The sequence below is a fragment of the Protomyctophum parallelum genome (assembly GCF_964188405.1).
Source record: "Protomyctophum parallelum genome assembly, chromosome: 23".
In the NCBI taxonomy this organism is placed as follows: Eukaryota; Metazoa; Chordata; class Actinopteri; order Myctophiformes; family Myctophidae; genus Protomyctophum; species Protomyctophum parallelum.
The window spans coordinates 18,635,775-18,651,752 of record NC_139715.1 but is presented as its reverse complement, the minus strand read 5'-3'; the positions used below and the strand labels follow the sequence as shown (position 1 = coordinate 18,651,752).

Below are 15,978 nucleotides of genomic sequence, written 5' to 3'. Positions count from 1 at the left end.
AAGCAATTCATGTGCTATTTTCTGTTAATAAGTCACGTAACGGCACACATCTTGTACTGATACATGGACAATGGATAATCAAATTAGCCTATACAACTACATTAAGTTTCTATTATAGAACTACAATTATGTGTTAGATGTACTGTGAAATGTAAGGCAATGCAAACAGTCATGTTACTTAAAGTTTGAACAAACTTTTTCAATTGGACAGCACAGTGTAAGTTTAAAACACTGTGCTGGCACGCACGCACTCACAAACGCACGCACGCACGCTCTCTCTCACGCACGCACGCACGCACGCGCACGCACGCACACACGCACACACCACTGACATGAAGTTACAATTAAGGAACGCAAAGCCAAAGGCCTGTGGGCTGATAGTCAAATAATCCATAATTCTGTAGGTTTTATATTCACCCCAGCATCCATTCACATACATATTATAGTTATGTTTGTCATGTTTGACAAATTGGACATCTCACAAATAACTCTCTAGAGATTCCCTATGCTGTTGGCTTTGAATCAAGAGGGCAATTGCAGCTTAGTAAGTTGACAACAACATTGCTACATGGCAGAATTTATTACGAATTTCACAACCAAAAGCTCAACCAAAGCATCCATTATCCACCGACATAACATATAATTTAACAAGAGCAGAGAGACCTGCCTCGTCTTGTGCATTATGGCCTGTTCTTTGCTGCAGTATGAGGCTGCATGTTTTGCATGCAGGTCACACCCCTGCAAATTGTTTTAAGTATCATTCACAACCATAGAGTATAAAGAGGGAAGTGTACCAATTTGGGACGATAATATAATGCAGAAAATGGGAAATCGTAGTCTATTTAAGTTTTCTGACAAGCATTCATCTCTTTTGTGGGTGTTAATGGCTTAGATATGTCGTAACTCGAACCAAACTATGCTGTTGCGTCATGTCGACATCCACTGCAACTGTGTAGGGTTAAACGGAACCAGTTAGATACTGCACAAAAAGGGCTGTGCCATTGTATTATCATTTGGTATAGTAGTGCTTTCATACAGTAACTAACCAGACAAAGTTGGTGTTGTTGCCATCAGGGTGTGTCAGTGAGTAGTTTTTGTTAAGTTATGGGATGATGCTAGCCACCTTTTGGCATGATTTTGGTGTCATTGTCCCCAAACGGGGGGAAACAGCTATATAGAGTCAACTGCCCTGTCATTTAACATTATAAGCCCAAAGCATCCTCAGTCAAGTCACACCAACGCCCATCCACTCCCTTGGCTGCTGTTTAAACAGAATCTCTTGTCATCCGTAAGCGATTGGTAATTTGTTTCATGTCAGTTGATCTCATGGTAAATTAAATGTTATATGCATAGAGCATTCTTTTGCCCTCCTTCACTTTATTAGCATGGATTTCATAAGCCCCACACTTTGTACAGCATGCCTCAGACAGGGAACAATTACTAATGCTGTTACTAACCTTTGGGGAAAATAAGGGATCATATTTTTGACATGAAGATTGAATTATGGGCCATGATATAACTTATAATAACCAGTCCTAATATAACTCTGGTCATATTAGTAAGAATAGGTGAGGTTCTGTCGCCATCTAGTGGTGCACTATTTCGTTATTTCCCCCTCCTCCCCACAACAACAAATCCAATATGGCTGCCTACATGTAGACGTTTTGTTTTTGTTATGTGGGAAATATTTGCTCTTTTGCCGAACATGGAAATAAATAATAGGAGTTCAGGTAAATTACTTGCATCAACACCACTATTAATTGGATATTTAACAGAATTTGCTATTAACATGATCAACGTACGTCGCTCAACAATAAATGACCCGGATTATCGGATAGGCTAGCCGTAATTTGCAAAACAGGCTACATCATAGTCATATGGGCTACATATAGTACATAGTCCTGAAATATGGCTTTGTTTGGACCTTTGGCTAGCTAGCTACATATTAGAAGCATTGGGCTTCTTGTATTGTGATTGTAAAAGGCAAACAATGTAATTAATTAAATAAATAAAACATAATTAGAATACGTCAACTCAACTATAACAAGAATAGCCCCTTTCAGGCTTTCAGAATCAGAGCAGACATTGCTTGACTGCTGCCAGAGTTAGTTATGCATGGACAGGTGTATTTAAAATTAAATAAATGTTATAAATGGCTGTGCCCCCTTTATGCCCACAACCCACATATCCTTGATGTCATCAAAGGGTTCAACCTGAGCAAAGGAATCGGTGACGAGAGGGAGGAAACACAAAAGGACAAAAAAACGTTTGCACTGTCTGAAACACAAATATGTGACTCAACTATTTACAGCCCTAGCTTGGACTAAACACTTATTTTATTTTTTTCATAGATGTTCCTGTGTTCTTACCAAACGTTCTTGCCAAAAGGAATTCCAGATTTTCCGATGTGGAACCGTGTCCTGCCAAGAAGGCCAAGGTTGAGGGTCAGGGGAAGACGGGTAAGAAGATGGTTCTGTTTCATGCATAGCCTTTCTGTACAGATGTGTAAAAAAAACAATGCAAAGTGCACGCTATCTTCTGTTATGTATAGTTGAAAACATTATTTTCACATGCACATTACAGTACATGTCGCTGTCTTATTGCCCTGCAGCCACTATGGCAGTAAACAAGCCTTTGTACAGCATGTTGTCATTCTGTGCTGTTATTGTGTGTGTTATGCTGTTATGTGGTGTGTATAATGTTACTCCTTTCTCCCACAGAGAAAGGTGCAGAATCATTATTCGTGAGGAACCTTCCATTCGACACCACGGCAGACGACCTCAAGAGCCTGTTTAAGGACGCAAATGATGTCAGTCTGCCTCTCTTCAAAAATGGCAAAAACAGAGGCAAAAGCAGAGGGTAAGAAGAACCAACAGCTGGACAGTAATAGGCCTACATTATTCTTTCAACTATTCTTTTTTGATTTTTCAATTCCTTTCATTTATTGTTTGTTGATTTGATGGTGATGGAACTGATGAACATTGCACAATTGTAATATTCACCAAGGACGGTACAGTGACTGTGCCAGATGATATGTGAATTTATTAGGGATGCACCCATATGGAAATTCTTGCCCTTAAACGGACCACCTTGACCCTTGAGTCACCCTCTTTATTTTCAAAGGGCGCACAATTTTAGCTGATGGCTGATACTATATGTTTATTTAGTGTTTGTTGTTTATTTGCACCTTTTGTGCCAAGGGAACAAATACATCTTCAATACAATAAATAAATGTTCAGAAACTACAGCTTGGTAAGCTGCAGATAACCAACACACCAACATAGCGAACGCAAAATCTATGCTTATCAATAACAGATAAAATCGTCTACTGCCATCAGTTAATGTCAGTTTTATTTGCCGATACCAATATTGGCTGATAACAGCTATCGGCTGATACGTCGGTGCATCCCTAGATTTTATGTAAACATATCGGATGATGAGCTAACATTTTATTTCTCCACTTGTTCCCCAGCTTTGCCTTCATTACGTTCCAAACAGAGGCCCTGGCTGAGGTGTGGCTACAGCAGACACAGGGTGCTGAGATCCATGGCCGCACCATCACCGTCGGCTTGGCGACAGGTGCTTTACTAGCTCCATTTGGAACCTCATATCTATGCTTTAGCTTCGAGAAGAGGTTATGTGTCAGGATATCCCTGCATCGGTAGAGAACGGGGGTTGAGCCGTCCAAAAACAGTGGCGAAAACCCTTTTGGCAGTATAGTTTCCAAAAAGTAAAGGTATCAGAATCGAGCTACAGATGATAAACTTAGGATAGGCACGTACATTTTATGTGTGAAACAACTGCTTAAATCAGGCTTAAATAAAAATGTAGTCCAGTCAACCCCCGTCTGCATGCGCAGTACTGCTTGCATAAGATTACATTGGGAAAGAATGGTACTGGCTGACTTCATAAGCTTTGTAAGCGGTGAATGTGTACATTACTGTGCACAAAATATAATGGTATATACTTAATTATAATTACATGTCACCGTTCTCAAGATGGGGTCCTAAGTGTCTTTGAGAGGTGGCTGATAAAGTTAAACAGGTGTTTTTTTGTTTGTTTGCTTTTCGTTGTAAGGTGAGATATGCCAACTAAGCCAATACATGCGTGACTAGGCCTATGTGTGTTGTCTTAATTCATAGGTTGTGTAGTTTGAGTATTTACTCTTGTTCTGGCCACCAGGTCCTACAAAAACACTGATTGTCAACGGTCTCTGTGAGAGAACCACAGATAAGACCCTCATAGATTCGTTTGGAGGTGCCATCGGAGCCAAGATAGTGACAGACGAAGAGACGGGCTCCTCTAAAGGGTAAAGATTAATTCTTCACTTTTGTGTTATGAGCTGTATGTCGGCCATCTGATCACACTCATTTCCCCTTCCGACACAGTCAAGGACAATGGCCTCCCACGTTGGAACCTGGTTCCCCTTAAAGAGGAACACTTGCTCAGGGCAGGAGAAATAACATAATGTCTCTGCTCTACTGTATATGTGAAGTGTCTGGAGAGTGGACTCAGTGGAGACAACTTGTTGTGATTCGGCACTGTAATGAAATAGAAATTAAATGGAATTGACCAGTGATGTGTACTGATGCGCAAGATAATTGGAACCAGCATCTCCATGTCACAGGCAGCTATCTCTGTCTGTGAGAACATCTGTTTTCTGATGTGAAACATAGCCTGGATGTAATGGTGAATTATTGAATAATAATGAATAATTATTTCCTTATTTATTTTGTCGTCTTTTTTTATAGTTCTGATTTATAGTGGTGTACAGTTGTTCATGTTGTTTTCAGTGAACCAAAGCATCTATTTTCATTGTGAACGCCCATCTCTGTGTTTTAGTGTTGGCTTTGTGGACTTTGACAACGAACAGGCCTGCCAGGCTGCCAAGGAGTCCATGAAGGACGCTGAGATCGACGGCAACAGGGTGACACTCAGCTACGGCACACGCAGAGGTGACGGCAGCTACTGTGTCTTGTTACATTGCAAGGCAGAGAGAGGCAGTGTGGAAGCACGTTTATGTCTATTTATCTAATGCTTTTGAATACATACTGTATTTTTGTGTTGTTTTTAAGTTTAACCCATTAAGACCTGAGGACCAGATTCTACAAATGTCTTTCTAACAATTTTCTTTAAAAAAAGAAAAAGGAAGAGGTTTCTATATCAGTGGTTCTCAAACTTTTTCATGTCAAGAAACACAAAAATGTCATGTATTTGGCCGCCAACCCCCATCTCAAAATATTTTGTTCCAGGGACACCCAGAAGCAATTTGAGATATGAGTTTAAAACGATCGCTGTGAAAGAATGTACATTCAAAGATTTACACACATGTTCACGATTTTTCAATAATAGCAAATCTACAAGCTTACGTGTAGATCTGCTATTTTTCAATAGCTAAAGTTTAAAATAATGGTTAAAGTGGGTAAAAGCTAAGGTGAGGCGTTCCAGGTCAGTAGGTGGGTTAAAAAAAACGAAAACCTTTGTACTGAATTAAATTCACAACAGAGTAGCAGCTCTGTAATGAGAGTCAGCAGCTTGTGGAGGAACGTTGAGCAATGGATGACATTTCATGACATCTTTAAAGTGTTACTGTGCCACCTCCATTTTGTTAGTCTTTTTGGTGACACCTCCGGTAGCTCAGTTGCCTGTTAGAACTGTGATCCCCACAATTCGGGTTGAAACATTGAACAATATCACGGAAATCCCACTCCACAATGAATGCTCCAGGTTCTTAGCGACGATGTTATTTTGGAATGTACAGTAACTACGTTTTCAGAAACCATGTGTATTGACTATAGTAAACACATTTCCAGTTTCTGTTGCCTGCTTGCTTTATTTGTGAGTTAAATGGTGCATTCTTGTTCTGGCCACCAGGTCCTACAAAAACGCTGTATGTCACTGGTCTCTGTGCGGCAACGACAGATAAAACCCTCATGGATACGTTTGAAGGTGCCATTGGAGCCAAGGTAGTGACGGACACAGAGACGGGCTTCTCTAAAGGGTAAAGCTTCATTCTTCACTTTTGTCTGCTAGTGTTATGAGCTCTATGTCGGCCATCACACATCACGGAAATCTTTTGTGGTTTTTTCTGATCTTGGTTTATTGTGGTATACAGTTGTTCATGATGTCAGTGAACCAAAACACCACGTCTATGACCATTGTGAACGCCCCTCTCTGTGTTTTAGGTTTGGCTTTGTGATCTTTGACAACAGACGGGCCTGTCAGGCTGCCCAAGAGGCCATGAAGGACGGCATGATCGATGGTAACAGGGTGACAGTCCATTACGAGAAACCCAAAGGGTTTTAACATCGTTCTCCGGAGGATACACTCGTTTTTGGTTCACTTCTCAAAGCCTTTGGACATTCCACAATGTGTCATTTAAGCAATATTAACACGAGACGGTGTGCTTTACCGTGATTATTGGCCCGACAGTGATGCGGACAGCAAGCATCACTGAAGTGGCCATAATCATGGTAAAGCACAGCCTTGAGTGTAATATTGCGATTATACAACAGTTACCAACAAAACACAATCAAAATTAAATAATGTTTTGACCTCTGTTTCCCTGTAAATAGAAGAGTTAATTTGACTGAGACATGAATGAATAGTCCCTGTTGATTCAAAGTAGCAGCGCTCAGCTGGCGCCGTCTCACCAAACGACACAGCTGAGGATTTTCCAATATATGCCCCGTTGTATGACCTGTCACGTGGCCAGAATAACTGATCTACAAGCTTACGGCACGTCGCTGTGGCAACGCATTGTGAACTTGTAGATCGGCTATTTTCATTGCGCGCTACCGTTGTACCACAACGTATAAAATACACTGGGCTGTTAATCACTCCTTCTGATCCTCTTCCATCCATTCATCCATCCATCAAATAAATCGGAAATTAACAATATAATCCATTTGAATGGGTTACTGGCTGTTTGTTGTTCTCCGGTGCTTGCAGGCTGTTTTTGGTTTTCTCTCCAGTGGGCCACATGGAGTGGTCAGGGTTCAGGGGCTGTCGACAGTCGAGGAGTTTAAACATGTGCTTTAAAGACTTTTAAAAGTCCAGAATGTTTGCTGACGTTCAACATAAAGATATTTATTAGCTGCCCATTCATCCAAACAAAGTCCCCTCAAATTATATTAAACAACCTCAAAAGGGAAAGCTTGAATTAGTTTGGAAGTGCTTGGTACCACCTGTTGTGAATGTGCACATAATGCAGGAGGCAGCAGGAGGTTTCTTTACTGATAGCGAGCGCTTCCATACTCTGATACTTAAAATAATCATCTGTAAGGAATTTCTTGACAGGAAGTAGCTCATAATATGTCTGCGGTGGATTTTTATTAAACAAAAACTTTACAGATTAAAAGAGGATAATTCAAGCTTTCCCTGCAGCTGCAATGTTGGTGATTTTGACGTTTAATGTAATTAGAGAGGACTTTTCTGTTTGGATGAATGGGCTCTCTCTATGGGAAGTGTCACCTAGGTATCACCTTGCTGGCAAGATGGCTGCGGTCTGAATATGGAGAATACCTGGGTACCCCCTCGTGGCCAGACTATTGCCAGACTGTTTTCAAATGCTTCTGTCATTCAGTCTGGAGCAACGGAAGCTCTATCATGAGCAAAATATAAAGCGGAAGTGAAGCCTCCTCCTCACTTCTGTTTCGTCTTTACAGTCGCACATTTATCCTAATATAAATATAAATACTCTAAGCTTATTTAGCTTGCTTATTAGCATAGATGGAAATACAAAAATAAAATGTAAAGATATTTTAAAATATTCTTTCGTGAACGGAAATGGCAGCTTCCTTGATCGGGTGTAGTTCCTACTGTGTAGTTCCAGACTATATAACATTCAGAAGGTGTAGTTCCAGACTACAGTAACATTTAGGAGGTGTAGTTCCAGACTATATAACATTCAGGAGGTGTAGTTCCAGACTATATATAACATTCAGGAGGTGTAGTTCCAGACTATATATAACATTCAGGAGGTGTAGTTCCAGACCCTATAGCATTCAGAGATTGTGGAATAGTTGTTTGGCTTCGCGAGACTAATACCTGGGCAACCCTTGGCCTTGACCAAGCCCTGCCGTGACATCAATTAGCAACAAGGCTCAAATGGCTCAAGTTTGTCTTGTGTTTTGATTGTGTTTTGATTATTTGATATTTGTGTTTTTCATCAATAAAGAATGGTTGTGTCATATCAGTGACCTTTCTGTTAGATTCCTGGTGTTACAATGATATGAAAAGTGGTCGGTGGTTCAAGAGATATGAAAATCAGCGTTATTGATTCAAAATGGTCACCAAATGACATGGGGCAGTACCAGAAAAAATATAGATGTATTCTTCTGTTGGATTCTTAGCAGTTTCTGTCCTGACATACGGTAAGTCAAGACATGCTTGAATCTGAATAATAACCACTTTTAATTCCTTGGGCCAAAACTATATAAAAATGTGATTTTTGATTAACCCCATATTATTCTGCAAACTGTCAATAAATACTTCAATGAATCAATCAATACCGCGTAGGCTATAATACGTTACTTATAAACAGTGAATACTGCATTCAATTTCACATGTTAATTTACTCGTTTCAAACTAAAGTTCAACGCTGTCATCCTCTCGGGAGAATCGTTTCTTCTGTAATAAGGAATTCTTCTCAGTCTGACTACGACCGAACCGCAACAACAAAGGCTGGACCAACGAGGCTGGGTCGTAGAGCTGCTACAGTATTTATTTGTACTTCCAGAAATGAACGGGTGAATGATGGATCGGTTGGTTCAATGTTGAAGCTTCGATGAGTAGGATTAATTCAGTAAAACAGATTCCGAAGAAGTCGCCCCAACACTCCTATTATAATCGTAGAGCGGCACAAGACTTGGCCAATCAGCGAGGCCGACAGGTTGGGTTTACAATCGGAGAATCTGCCTGCAAACAAACAGCCATGCCCTTATATGGGCATGTAACGTTATCGACAGGCCTGGATGCAGTAGTTTTGTTTTTTGTTGTTTGTTAATGGTCTCACTCAATTTATCTCTGAATATGTAAAAAAGGAAAAAAAGACTAGACGCTTTGAAGAGGAATATATTTGGACATATTATTAAACTGCATTTAATAATAGTTATCATAAATTGACAAAAACTTTTGTTTGTATGTAAATACAATATGTATAATATAATCTCAATTATAATAAATATAATAAATTATTGTACGCAGGTTTTAAGTTTAAACCTACTGTACTGTTTATAATGTTGTTTAAACAATAAAGTTAGAACTTTTAAATGCGACGGTGTCGTTCGACGGTGGTGTGCGTGAAAGTAGCTGATCTACAAGCTCACACTGTGACGCTGACGATGGCTGACGCGACGCTTTGTGAACTTGTAGATCGGCCACACACTACACCGCACACACCTAGTAGAGTTATGACACGCCTTCGCCTGACGTCAGTCAGAAGTGAGTGAATACCCCTTCAGCCAATGAGCGGCGTGCGTTCCGCGGGAGCTCGGCCAATCCCAGAGCCTTATGGCTCTGGGCCAATCAGGAGGCGTTTTGAACTTTCAACTAGCCGCGACAGAGAACATCATTCAGTCAGTGTTTGAAAGTTCTACTGAGAGCATCTGACTCGCGCAGCAGCGTTCCATTTTTTAACGTTTAACGTTAACTCGACAGATTGTTGTTAATTGTTATCGTCCATTTGTGTTTGTGTCGTTCAATCTGTTGTTATCTGTTTAGTGTGAGTAGTTGTCGCGTTTAGTAGTGTGTGTGTTTAGTGAATACTAGTCTCTTCACAATGTTTCGTTCCGTTGTCTTCGACATGTCGTCCTCGGGGAAATTCCGCCAACCGGTGAGTAAACTGTCTATGATGAAAAATGATTGTAAAAATAACTACAGGTAGCTTGTTGCGCAGTTCTTTTTCTCGGATCGTTAACCGTTAAGCAGCATCCTTAGCTTAGCTTAACGTGAGCGTTGGTTAATGTGCCCCTGTTTAAACATCGACAGAAGCCCCATATGTTCTGGACTGGTCGACAAGCGACATGTAAACCCGTAACCGTCACTTTAACGTTTAAATTACACGACGCGTTGTCATCTTTATTTAATATCTGTTCTTTTCGGCAAGCGACATGTAGGCCTAACCGTCGCTTGCCGTCATTTGAGAATTGGTGTTCGTGCCTTAATTTAAATCACATTGTATCCCGTTTTGAGTGTGCATTCTTTTTAAACCTGAGAACGTTTTGAGTCTTAACGTTGCTTTTTTTTTAAACGGATGTTTAACTGTTTGTTTCTGAATGTCCCTGAACAGTGGTGGATGGACTTGGAGAAGGAGAAGAACTCTGTACACTTGGTTAGCCTCCCTGTACACTTGATGGGGAAGGGCAACGAACCTGGTCAGAAGAGAGCTGCTCTTGCAGACCTTCGCAATGTACCTGGTCAGAAGAGAGCTGCTCTTGCAGACCTTCCCAACAAGGTCGCTAACACCAAGGTAATGCATTTATTTTTTGTTTAAATACCCCTGATTCTCAACATTTACTATTTCAGACTTCAATTTGATACGGATGTTTTTCCAGACACTTGCACGGCAAAATGCCGTTTAGCTTGTGTTTTTTAACTGACTAGCATCCTTAGCGAGCGTGCTAACATGCTAACTTAACGTGCCCGTTGGTTAATGTGCCCCTGTTTAAACCTCGACAGAAGCCCCATTTGTTCTGGACTGGTCGACAAGCGACATGTAACAGTCGCTATAACGTTTAAATGACATGTCACTCACCGAACACGACGCGTTGTCATCTTTATTTAATATCTGTTCGTTTCGGCAAGCGACATGTAGGCCTAACCGTCGCTTGCCGACATTTGAGATTTGGTGTTCGTGGCTTAATTTAAATCACATTGTATCCCGTTTTGGTTGTGCATTATTTTTAATCCTGAAAACGTTGAGTCTTTTAACCTAAGATGCTTTTTTCAAACTAATGTTTGTTACGGTTTGTGTTTCTGAATGTCCCTGAACAGTGGATGGACGTGGAGAAGGAGAACTCTGTACACATGGTGGGGAAGTGCAACGTACCTGGTCAGAAGAGAGCTGCTCTTGCAGACCTTCGCAATGTACCTGGTCAGAAGAGAGCTGCTCTTGCAGACCTTCCCAACAAGGTGGCTAACACCAAGGTAATGCATTTATTTAAAGTTTAAATACCCCTGATTCTCAACCTTTACAATGTCAGACTGCAATTTGATACTGATGTTTTTCCAGACACCTGCACTGCAAAATGCCCTTTGGCTAGTTTTTTAACTGACTGACTGTTAATTTAAACAAATTGTGTTTAACATTGCATGCCTCTCGCATACTCTTTGCATACCTCTAACATACCGTTCCCTTATGTTAAGGTCCATACGTTTCCTGGTGTACCATGGGTTGCGGACGAGGTCTGGGAGAGAATGACTAGGCACTGTAACAGGCACCTGAAACCGATGGCCAACAAAGTATCCAGGAGGGGAGAGAAGCCTGTCACCTATGTAGACACACTGCAGCACCAGCGTGACAGCAGAGCTAAGGACAATGCAGAGCGCCTGATGCAGGATAGAAAGGTGTGGAGAGCATCCGTCCTGGAGTCCAGAGTAAGTTTTTGCTGTCTGCACTGTAGAATTGCATGTCATCGCTATCAGTATTTGTATTACCGGTATTCTTTTATATAAATTAATGTCCTGCATTGTCATACAAGAGTGCCATGCAAAAGTAGGTGATCCACAAGCTTGGTGATTCACATGTTGTGAGCTTGTAGATTTGCTATTTTAAAGTGAAACTAATTTAGCCCTGGGCCATTCATCCTTAACCCATTTTGAGCGGGAACCCTTTTTTTTTTCTACAAGCTCATAGCGTGCCACAGAGTGGCGCGCTACGAGCTTGTAGGTCTATTTTTGAAAAATTGTTAAACTGTGCCTCATATCTTTAAATTCGACGTTGGGCCTGAAAAAGGTTCTTTGAAAAACAAAGGGTCCCATGCAAGTACTACAGTTTAACTTAAAGAAGAATGGGTTTTGACTTTTTTCCCCTTCTCCTTCTCAGAGGACTGTTTCAACCAAAACAACCGTAGAGGACATTGATACCGTAGAGGACATTGATGCAGGAGACTCAGAGATGCCCCACCTATGTTCTGAATATGTGAAAGACATATATGCATATCTAATGGGTCTAGAGGTATGTGATGCCAAATGCATATTTTTATTTACTACATGTGACTACGGTTGTCAAATGCGATTGTGTTTTTTTTCTTTCTCCATTGAACATAAACATTGCATTTCTATTTGGCTTCTAGGCTTTGTAAACAAAATGCACTGGGCAAATTTGATATGCAAAGAATTAGACTACCGGTATCTAAAAGCTTACAAATATTGCTGCAACACATTGTGAACTTGTATATACACTATTTTTTAACATGAAAGAGATTATGACTATTATGCAAAAAGCAAAAAAAATGTGATCAGCTGATTATGTAATAATTGTGACAGGCAAGCCTATAATGTGGCCTGGTGTCTTGCAGCAATGTAATGAAGTGTTTTGTTTGCACAGGTAAAGCAGGCTGTGCGACCTGGGTACTTGAAGGCCTACAAGATAACGGCACACATGCGAGCTGTCTTAATCGACTGGCTGATCCAAGTTCATTCCAGGTTCCAGATGCTTCAGGAGACACTCTATCTCACAGTTGCCATCTTGGATCGTTTTCTGCAAGTAAGGGCAATTTAAAATTAGTTTGTCATTTTATCTGCTCTAGTCTTTTTTTTCCCCCCCCCATTTATTATTTGTTTTTAATGAGCTGTTGTGATGTATTACAGGTTCAGCCAGTTTCACCAAATATGCTGCAGCTTGTTGGTGTTGCTGCCTTGCTGCTTGCCTCAAAGTACGAGGAGGCCCAAATAGACGCCGCTGGGATCCGGGAGTTGGCTGACATCACCGACAACAACTACACGACCACTCAGATTAGACAGATGGAGCGGGTGATGCTAAGGCGTCTCAACTTTGAGCTGGGGCGCCCGCTGGCCTTGCACTTCCTCAGGAGAACATCCAAGGCTGCAAACGTGAGTAATTGTTCACATTATTTAGATTGAATTTGTGTAGAAAATGGCAAATGGCACAATTTGACAAGCTTGTGCATCGTCTATTTACCATGATCGCCGTGGTTGTGTATGTTCAGACTGAAACATGCATTTAGAAAACGGGTATGAAAGGAATTTCAATCCATCTAAAAATGTGGTTGATTTCCATGAGGTTTTATGCTGTTCACGCTAGTCAGACTTTATAAAGCAACTCTGATTGTTTAGGACATTATTTTATCAGATTTGGGCTGATGATGTGAACATAGTAAAAATAAAAAATAAAGCATGACATCTAGCAGAGTATTTTGAGTTGTATTATGCAAGCAGGCTTTTTAATGGTGTTTGTTTGTTCTAGGGTACTGTGGAGATTCACATGCTGGCCAAATATTTCATGGAGTTGACGCTCCTTGACTACGACATGGTTCACTACAGGCCCTCTGAGATCGCTGCTGCTTCACTGTGCCTCTCCCAGCTGCTGCTGGGTGGCCTGCCATGGGTGAGTTTAATACAAAATCAATACATATATGTTGGCTTATAGCCTGTGTGTGACATGACATCATCATACCCAGAAGTTATGCAAGAATGCTTACTGGCCTTGACAGCACATACATTCAAACATAAAAGTCCTATCTGATTACATTAAACTCACTTTGCCACTCACTGTATGCATGCGCATACCCTCTATTACAGATAGCTAGCTTCACATTTTGTCTTTTGATTAGAGTTGTTTTTCCATGGGTTGCAGACTAGTACAGTAGTGCATCGCATATGATCCTAATTGTTTGTTTTCATGTGTTGCAGACTTCAACAGAGCAGCATTATACAACATATGATGAGGTTCACCTGAAGCCAGTAATGCAGCACATTGCTAAGAATGTCGTCAACGAGAGTATTACAACTTTCCAGGTGAGTTGGCAAACAAAGGCACTAGGCTTGGGGTTCTTATAAATTTACGTTAGATGGCATGTTGGATTTGTTTACCAGGCATCCTTAGTTTAAATGTTTTTGTGTATATATATATATATATTTTATAATGTTTAGACCAATGCTTGGTTTACCCATGGTCCTAGATTACTGAGGCACCAGCTCTCTGTGTGTGATGTATGTGCTCGCCTTAATTCAAAATAGATTAATTCTAATGCTAGTTTTCCCTCTCCCTATAGGCTGTCAAGGAGAAGTACTCGGGGAGCAAGCTGATGAATGTCACTCACCTTTCCGAGCTGCAGTTATCTACTGTGAAGAGCCTAGCTGCTCCCCTGCTTGGCAAGAACTGCGGTTGAAGCAGACATGTTGCCTTTCCATCTGACATTTAAATTTTTTTATGGGACGAGAGACTACACAAAATAAAAGACTGGCCCTGTCCGGGGCCTGGGCAGATGCTTTTGTGCTGGTTCTGGACAACTGGCGATCTGACTGACCCGACACGGAACACTGCACTCCCTGTGGTGGTATGGAACGTCTTTGTCAAATTTGAAGTCTGTGGCGCAAAAGCTTCTCGAGTTATGTGGATTACAGACGTATGTACACACTGAGACATTGTGCATTTATATTAGTACTCCCAACTGGTCAATTACAACAGTGCTAGTCAACCCTTACTGTAATGCATCTGCGGCCCATCATGGTCATACCAATGAATTGATTATTGTCATTGTTTTGAACATTGTAGGCATTGTATTGTTTGTTCTAAGAGAAAGTGATGTGGCCTGATGTCAGCCAAGTATTAATCACTTATTTATTCACCTGTGATCTGCTCATTATTTTCTCTTCACGTTGTGTGAATGAAGCCTCTTTTAGTAACTTAATCACAATTTTCGTTCACTGAGGTGAACAATAGGTGGAAAATTGACTTTACTGTGCGTTTCCTTTTTTTTTTTTAAGTCTGTTTACAAAAATGTAAACGTTTCAAAATGACATTTTCTAGCTTGCTCTTTTGGAATGTTGTGAGTGGCCTCTGGGTCATCTTAAGTGAAATAGCCCTGATCTACAAGCTCACGTGTTGGGACCTTGTACACTGTACAGCTTGTTTGTATGTCTACTTGTCATGTACATGTTTGTTGTGTAAAAGACGATGCAACATTGATGTTAATGTTCTGTGTACCATCAAATATGTGTATATGTAAATGGCAATGGATTGTAAATATCTGAATTATCAAATGTATATATGTAAATAGCAAAGGCCTTGTATGCAAATTTTGTCAATCTATGAATTCTGTAAATACCAATTAAATGATCAGTTTGAACCATGAATTGTGTCTGACTCCTTCAGTAGTATGGTGATGTTTAAAACGTAATACACATGTCCATGAAACCTCCACCTAGTTAACTAATGTATCCCCCCCCCCCCCACATTTGTGTAAGAAATTAATAGACAAGTGGTTCCTATTGGTGTGCCTTGGGATTGTGATACATGCATAAGTACTACTATACCTTATGTTTACATAAGTATTTTGTGCACGGCACACCCATTTCCCAATGCAGAGGCAAATTCTGTACCCACAAAGGATAGTTTCACCACTTTCAACCTTGTGTCCTTAAGGCATTTCTTTATGCATTCTTTTCTCCCCCAGACAAAATATCTACAAGCTCATATTGTACCATACTGAGCTTTCAGATCCCCTATTTTCACTATAAATACAAGTATGCCTTGAGATTTTGACTTGTCTGTTGGTGTTGTGCACAATGGACGGCAGCTGGGTGGTATACTCTATATATATATATATATACACCACACACACTCATACTTATTGTACACTGGTTCTCAACACCAGGGCTCCAATAAATGTACTCTGTATATAAATAAAAGTGTAGATTTGCGTACCAGAGATGACATTGTATCAAATACTGTCAGGATTTCAAGGGCCTTAATAAAATATCAAGAAACGCAATTGGTTTTAGTGCAAAGTT

General features: G+C 40.6%; 2 protein-coding genes across 4 annotated transcripts; both read left to right on the top strand.

The window, feature by feature from the left end:
* Positions 1-1,641: 1,641 nt before the first annotated feature.
* Positions 1,642-8,194, top strand: LOC310853819 (nucleolin-like). Of its 3 annotated transcripts, none has more exons than XR_014568840.1 (9): positions 1,642-1,730; positions 2,352-2,459; positions 2,721-2,859; positions 3,473-3,579; positions 4,183-4,309; positions 4,843-4,955; positions 5,875-6,001; positions 6,186-7,822; positions 7,854-8,194. XR_014568840.1 is itself a non-coding variant. In XM_083758294.1 (8 exons), exons 1-8 carry the CDS (start codon positions 1,676-1,678, stop codon positions 6,304-6,306), a joined length of 897 nt encoding a protein of 298 aa, XP_083614420.1. In that variant the 5' UTR covers positions 1,642-1,675; the 3' UTR covers positions 6,307-8,194. The 3 variants fall into 3 exon arrangements, 1 of the variants encoding a protein (XP_083614420.1); XR_014568841.1 differs by having other exon boundaries at positions 6,186-7,949; positions 7,983-8,194; XM_083758294.1 differs by having other exon boundaries at positions 6,186-8,194.
* Positions 8,195-9,805: 1,611 nt separating this feature from the next.
* On the top strand, positions 9,806-14,512 carry LOC310853933 (G2/mitotic-specific cyclin-B2-like; the record flags this gene model as incomplete). The annotated part of the gene is made up of 10 exons (XM_083758407.1): positions 9,806-9,835; positions 10,292-10,471; positions 10,996-11,148; positions 11,368-11,598; positions 12,047-12,178; positions 12,551-12,709; positions 12,814-13,056; positions 13,430-13,570; positions 13,876-13,980; positions 14,238-14,512. 10 exons carry the CDS (start codon positions 9,806-9,808, stop codon positions 14,352-14,354), a joined length of 1,491 nt encoding a protein of 496 aa, XP_083614533.1. The 3' UTR covers positions 14,355-14,512.
* Positions 14,513-15,978: the final 1,466 nt, after the last annotated feature.